Source organism: Parasteatoda tepidariorum, chromosome 4 (assembly GCF_043381705.1).
Source record: "Parasteatoda tepidariorum isolate YZ-2023 chromosome 4, CAS_Ptep_4.0, whole genome shotgun sequence".
Lineage (NCBI taxonomy): Eukaryota > Metazoa > Arthropoda > Arachnida > Araneae > Theridiidae > Parasteatoda > Parasteatoda tepidariorum.
Window position 1 is genome coordinate 59,051,833 of NC_092207.1, and position 7,854 is coordinate 59,059,686.

The window sequence follows — 7,854 nt, forward strand, 5'->3', positions numbered from 1 at the left end:
ATATTTCCATAAGTTATATTTTCTTGTAAATTATTGTTACCACTATTAATCGTTACTTCCTGTCTTGTAGTCTGGCATTTCAGTAAATATCTTTCAATTTTGCCTTTATAAGCCACTACTCGATCTTGATACTCTTGACTTTGTATAATTTCACTCTCTAATTCATCGCTTTTATCAAAATAATTTTCAATTTTCAAATCAAGATCCTTTAAAGTTCCGTTTTTTTCAACTAACTGATTTAGTGAATCATACAAGGTCTCATCAGGAAGTATTTCTAATAACAATTTGTCAATTTTATTTATTAATTTTGTAATCAGCTGTCTGATTACAACCCGTTTGGACTTTAATTTTTCAAAATCATCCATTATAAACAGCTCGCACGTTACTATAATAAATACAATACAATTAATACAATAAAATATCAAAATAAATTACCGACTTAAGGGAGACCAAAACAAAACAAATGTTAACTCATATTTCATGCAGGTGGCCTATTTTTCGGCCGGTGTAGCACCATAACTCGAATTCAACAATAATTACACAAATTGAAATGATTCAAATTATTTTATTCCACTGTGGTTCAGTAGGTTAAATCTAAACTGAAACTTAAGAAGTGCAGAAAAAAAATAATAAAAAAAATTGTTTGTGCTCAGCTCCATCTGGTATTATAAATCCTCAACAAGTATAGACGTCTTAAAGATATCTATGATAGACGTAATATGGCTAATAAACACAATTATGTTAACAAATACAAACGATTATGTCGGAGCTATAACAAAAAAATACGCTTTATATTTCATTTAATGCAGAAGAATCTAATGAAGATCAGCTTATTTGAATCTCTGAAATGTGACACCCATATATAACTTGGTGAATGATAGATACGTGATACCGAAAACAAAACAAAAACATAAGCACACAGCTGTTTGGCGATTTGCGAGACGCTCCTTCAACGCCGATAGATATTTTCGCCAACCCTTTTACAATCTACGGTATGTTTTGTCAATACGCCTACCGCGTAGCCGGAGGTGGACAGAGAGTATCTGGCACTAAGGTGTTAAAAAAGATTCGGAAATCTTTAGCTATCAGCAGCATAAAATTAATAGAATACCTGTGCACTATCTGTTTATCCTTTATACAAATGCCGAGAATGTTTATTTATTATCCCTTCTTCATATTATTCTTTTCTATTATTAAATTTTTTATTTTGATTTTTATTCAAAATTAAAAGCTCTATAGGTCATTTATTCATTTTAAAAATCTATATCTCTATATCCATTTTAAAAATTAGATTTTTTGGCGACCTAAATCCATGACTTTCCATGATTTAAAAAAAAAAAAATAGTTAAAATCATGACATTTCATGAAACATTTTGTTTAATGCCGAAATTCATATAATATTCCAATATAGAATAAGAGATTTATAATACCATCAATTTGCATTAATGATCCAAGTCTGCCCCGAAAAGACACTTCAAACTACAACATCCAATTCAGTACCAATAGTGATTTGTTACGACAGATTTTATTTTATTTATAACCGTTGTTGAACAGACGATCCAATTTAGGGTTTACGACTACCAACTTTCAACTCAATAGCTTTGAAATTTTGAACCCAATCCAGAAGACAAGGAAACTCCTGGATCAAGAATTGGGAGAAATTTGTCTTCGTGGAGGACTTTTTAATGGAACTAACTCTCACTTGCAAGTGAGAGTTAGTTCCATCAAAAGGAGTTAGTTCCAATACATGGAGAGGAAAACCACGAAGAGAGTAAAATCAAACTGAGTCATAAATACAGATTAAAAGAAAGAAAAGTGCTATAAGAATCTTCTAGAGAACTGTAGAACCATAAATTAATTTTTAAATTGAACTGCCAAAAATAATACTAAAGAGAATAAGCTCTGAGTAGGAGTTTAAAAAACAGTCTAAGTAGTAAAATGAATTCACATTACCCCAAAAAAAATTTTTTTTTAAACCTAATGCATCCCTCTTTTTAAATAGCTGTATATGTAAAAATTATCATAGATTATGTAGATAAAAAAATATTCCCTAATTATAATTATTTTTTTTTCAAAGATGATTGGAGAAAATGAGGAACGAAAACAAGACTCCGTCATGCCTCCAATACACATGCCTTCATTTTCAGGTAATGCAAAAAATACAATTTTAGCGTAGGAATATAACTATTTGTTAAATACAATTTAATTTGCTTGTCACAGCATATACTTTTTGGACCTTGTGCCACTAAATCCTCATTTGATTCAATTCAACAATTTAATTTGTATTTTTCTCCCAACAGAAAAAAAGAATGAGAAGAGGGTTTTTGTTAAACAAAGAGTTATTGATGAAATCCCAACGATAGATGTAAGTTTCATACAATAATTGAAAACTGTACCTATAACAAACAAAACCTCTTTTTAATTAAAGTCAGTATTATCTTTTAAAATGTAACCTGACGTTTTCAACAAATTAAATTTCATTTGAAAATAACATAATTAATTTTTCTATAGACATACTTCACTTTTATAAACTTCCCAAAATTGCATTGTAAAAAAATTATATATAACTCTTTCGTAAATAATTTTAGGAGCGCAAAGAAGCCCTTTTGAGGAGTCAAATTGCAAAGAAGCAAACGATGGCTCCGATGGGAAGGAAAACTTTGACACCACCTTTTCTTTCTGAACGGGGCAAGTTCAGTCTAGGATTTCGCCATCCAGTAGTATTGAGGGGACAAAGTCCTGAGGTTTGTTATTAATTTTTTAAATAAATAAATTCGAAAATCTAAATTTTAAGTATAATTTCAATTTTACAAGAAAAGCAAAGTTACCAGAAAAAATTCTTTTTTTAAAAGAAGAATACGAACTCTAAAATTTGTACATATTGCTACTTAAAAATTTGCAACAATGTCTAGCGCACATAATTTTTAATTAATTAACCCATTGTAGCCCATGAATATTTCATTTAAGTTACAAAAAATACTTAAATATGCTACAAACTTATTTAATTTTTCAGTATTGTGATGTAATAATTTATTTTCGGAAATGTTTATCCTATATAGTAAGAAATTGGTGTCTTTGTGGTTTATTTTATCAACATAATTTTAATCATCGAAAAAGTGAATATTCATATTTTGTTTTTTATGTAAAAGATATGTATTATACCCTCTAAAATAAATAAACAAAATATCAGATTTTTACTTCTTTCTTGAATTTTCCATTGACTTCCAGAGATCATATACTTTTAAATATCCTGGATGGCTTTCATCTGGCGTGGTTTTTGAGAACTATTTAGGGTTTCCAAATGAGGATTACATGTAAATTACAGCCCAGATGCGAATCAGTATAACATTATGATGCAAAAACAAATATGTCCTCATATCAAGCTCATGAGAGAGACAGTAATTATATTATTTTAACCATCTATTTAAAAAAAAAAATAAGGAATGATCCAAAAACATAACTTGTTTTCTTTTTCATGAGAAGCAACAAAAGAATTTGAATCTATTTTTTTTAAGGTCAGGATTAAAAAAAAAAAAGAAAAAGAAAAAAGAGTTATCTGAGCTTATCAATGGATTTGTTACTGCATAAAAATGTATTGCGTACCTAAAAATATTGATATTTAAAAATGCAATGATTTTATTTTTAAAAAATAACACTATTTTTTTAAACAAAAAAAATTTTAATGTGAATAAGCAGGGACACATGGACAAAAGGAAAAAAATCATTTTGCCCAAATTATAAATTAGTAACTTGTAATATGCTCATTTATAATAATATAATGCAAATAAACTTTGTAAATGTATTAATTAGAAATTTTTTTTACATTATATAGGTTTTATTTTTTTGCAAAATTGTGGAAGAAACTTTTAATGTAAAATTTCGTTTCTTAATAAAAAAGGTTTAAAAGAAAATAATGTATAGAATATAATAAATATAGAATGTAAATACTAATAATAAAGTAAAGTATAGAATGGAATAAAAAAAATAAAAAACTTAAATTTTATTTTATTTTCCCCTAAATCACTTTTATTACTAACACAAAAATTTTGCATGATATAATATAAAATAACTCTCGTGTAAAATATAGTAATTTATTCTTTGCAGGATATCGACGGAAAAGAAATTATAACAGAGAAACGTTCATTTGAAAGGAAGTATGGTAAAAAACAGTTTGGAAATCCCGTGAATCATTCTTTGAACAGTTCTGCTAAAGCAGAATTACAAAGTTATCATCAAGATTTGACATACGGGACTATAACTGTGACTGGACTGCAAGCATTGCGAGAAAAAAGATGGTAAACTATTGGAACTGTGTAATAACTTACAACACATTCTATTAGAATGAAAAAGTAAATAATATAGTGCATGCAATTTGTATAGTAAATAGTTTGAAGAACATCTATTATTGAGCTCTTTTGAGACATGTAATACGTTTTTATTACATATAACTATAAACTATTTCTTATTGTGCTCAACTGGAACTATGTAGTAAATAATTTATGGTACATTGTATAAGAATGATAATATAGATTATACAATTTGTACAGCAAGTGATTTAAAAGGCATCCATAGTCAAGTCATTTTGAGGAATGCAATGTAATGTTATATGCAAGGTGTTTTTACAACAAACGTTGAATTCTTCGAAATAAAGTAATTCAGATTATAAAAACTGAATAGTATGGGTGAAAATTATACATAATTTTCTTTATAAATAAAAAAAGAGGAAGGAAATTTAGGAAATGTGAAAATTTTAGCAATTTTCTTTTTCTTTAAATTTTTATGAGGACAATCAAGTAAAAATTTTAATTTAGTGATTACTAAGGTTATCAATGACAATTGATAAGACTTTAAATGCCTTATTCGGATAGTTTATTTTGGAGGATGTTATGGCTTTATAAGCACAATAACACACATATGAAACTCTCACAAAATATATAAACACACTAAAGGAGTTAAAATTACAGTTGTAACAATGATAGTAACAAAAAGCTGTAAAAAAGGTAAATGTGAAAAAAAATACCTAAGCATTAAGCATTTTTGAGCCAATCAATTATCAATATATAAAATAATGAATTCATTTTTTATTTAAATCCTATACTATTTAGGAAATGACATTCTCCAATTCTGCTTAGCTTCTAGCTAAATAACTAAATGGATTTAGTTTTAAAAAAAGTTATTTTTACAATTTCACTTATGAAATAAAAACAGAACGATTAAAATTATTCATAAAATCTTTTCATTTAACTAGTAAAAATTTATATTAAATAAAAAATAATTGACTAAGAATATTTAATGTACGAAATTTTTATTAAAATTCATTTGGATATTAATAAAAGTGTGTCAGCCGTTATCATTATGATTTAGATATACAAGGAAATAAAGCATATATCCTTTAATAAATTATTGATCACTACTTGTTTATGTATTGTATAATTTCATGGTTGTAACTATAATTGAAGCGGTCAATGTTAAATAGGGGTGGTATGTTGCAAATCTGCACTTTAGAGAAAAACCAAAAAAAACTGTGTCAATTGTGGAAAGATTATTTTAATTGCTTACAAATTATTGGATTCCTTTTAGGCAGTCTAGAAAATTACTCTGTATTTGATAATCGACGATTGATATTCCAAAACTTAAAATCAGAGAAATACTAAAGTTTGATTTCTTAAATACAGTACTAGATGTGAGTAAGGAAAAAAGAAAAAGAGCAACTTAAAGCACAGCATGAAAAAGCTGAAAACAAAAATGGCAATGGTCAAACACCACTGCAAGCATTGTTACCAACAAAAAACTTATTTTAATAAAAATGTTACATATCCCCTTTTAACATTGACCGCTTCATTTATATGATGAAATGCTCAAATCTTTCATATGATAAAATAGTGCATTTTCTTAAGAGTTGTAATGATGTGCGCAGGAAATCATTACATTATAAATACAGCTTAAAAATTATTTCCTTAAACTAAAAGTTAAATAACTTTTATGAACAAATGATACTAGTCAGGTTTGAACAAATTAGTTCGAATCATAATTTTTTACAACTATTTTTGTAATGTAGGTCTCTTGAAGACCAGAGTCTTTCAATATTTTATTTATTATGCAGGAATTTGCAGATAGGTGTTGTGTAGCTTTGGTATTGAGTAAAAATTGCATTTACTAATTGATCTGGGATCTCATATAAGTGCCTAAATAACATTCCTAAACAAATCTAGTCATCTTAGAGACACAAAAAAAAATTACAACTTGTAAAATTTTGTGTAAAGGAATGCCAATTAAAAAATAAGAATATTTTAAAGCATATAAATCTAAATTCTATCAAACAATAAATAAATAAAATAAAAACTACAATTTCAATTATCTCATAATACAAACTCTTCTGTTTTTTATGTTGAAGTTCAATCCTTGATAGTGTTTTTGCTCCACAATTTTTAATTTATGTAAACTATCAAGATAATCAACCTATAAAAATAATTGATCAATATGCAATTGGCTACCACAACGAATCAGTGCTTTTGGTTATTATTGATTTTATACGAGTATAAACAGAAAAGTTAATTAAAAAAAACTGTCAAATAAGAATAAAGTTGGCATTTCTATCTCTTTTTTTTCCCGAAAACTTTTGAAAGAAAAAACGATCAATTTGTAAATAATATGGTTTATAATTTAAGCTACTTTCTTTTTTAAACTTTCATTAATCAGCAAGCTTTCATCTTTTTGTACAGAATATGTGGTTTAGATTAGTTTATGAATTATATGTGATAACACATTATCATATGTGCTATAGTGTGCGTAATACTCATATGTGCTATAGTGATGAATAAAAGTAGCTCTAATCAAAACATTCCGTCCATTGTATAATATTATACAGATTTTATATAAGTAAGGAAATTTTTGAATAAATAATGTACAAATACTTATTAGGTAGCATGAAATTAATCCGGCTGTTGTACTGCCTTTATATTAATTGCAAGGTTATATATTCTATATATTTAACAGAACTAAAATATTTTGAATTTTTGTGTAAATGTAATGAAATAGTAATTTGATTCATTTTTGAGTTTATTATTTATCTAGGAATATTAAATCAAGACTATTTTCAAAACTTATGATAATTCGCTAAGCATATAAAACTGTTTTTACATGCAAGATTTTAAGCAGCAATTCAATATTTGTTTTGAATATATAATGAGATGTTCAAGTATGCAAATTCAATCAAACATGTATTATTGTAAAAGCCATATTTTTTTATTATGAAATATTGTATTAAAAAGTAATTTTGTTTAGTTATGAATAAAAATTATTCTGGCCAAATATTTTTGTATAGACAATTATTGATTTTTTATTTTTGCTTTAAATTTGACAACAAACATAAAAAATTAAAAATGTAAGTTTAAAAAAATATTGAAGTCAGTTATTGGAGTTGAATGTTACGAAATTTTATAGAAAAACTACACTTCATAATAAAATATCTAAAATTCTTTCAATTAGAGTCATTAAAAAAAGTTGTTTTAAACTGACATTTTTTTAAAATATCATTTCAATAAATTTTATCAATTATAATGAAGATATGATACAAAAATAGTAAGATTTTTACATTCTTGCTTTATTAGCATCAATCAAACTTGACTGATGTTAAAAGGTCTTACATCCATACAAAATAGTTATAAATTAAACAAATATTCTATTATTATGGAAACACAGTTTCAAATTTAAATAAACTTTCTAATAAAAACTAAATTTTTCATTATTGCGCCTTAATATTAGTTCAAAATAGTTAAAATACTTTAAAAAAATTAAATCACTTGCATCATACTTATCTAAATAATGAACATAGCAAAAAGATAAATATCAAAA

At 26.1% G+C, this 7,854-nt stretch overlaps 1 protein-coding gene across 1 annotated transcript in view; it reads left to right on the top strand.

The window, feature by feature from the left end:
* The window catches only part of LOC107441333 (Extracellularly regulated kinase 7), a 28,359-nt gene extending 22,654 nt beyond the window's left edge, over positions 1-5,705 (top strand). The window contains exons 10-13 of the mRNA XM_043057425.2: positions 2,078-2,147; positions 2,301-2,365; positions 2,589-2,744; positions 4,105-5,705. Of these exons, the coding sequence (XP_042913359.1) occupies positions 2,078-2,147; positions 2,301-2,365; positions 2,589-2,744; positions 4,105-4,299 (486 nt within the window). The 3' untranslated portion in view covers positions 4,300-5,705. The remainder of the gene's footprint in view (positions 1-2,077; positions 2,148-2,300; positions 2,366-2,588; positions 2,745-4,104) is intronic.
* Positions 5,706-7,854: the final 2,149 nt, after the last annotated feature.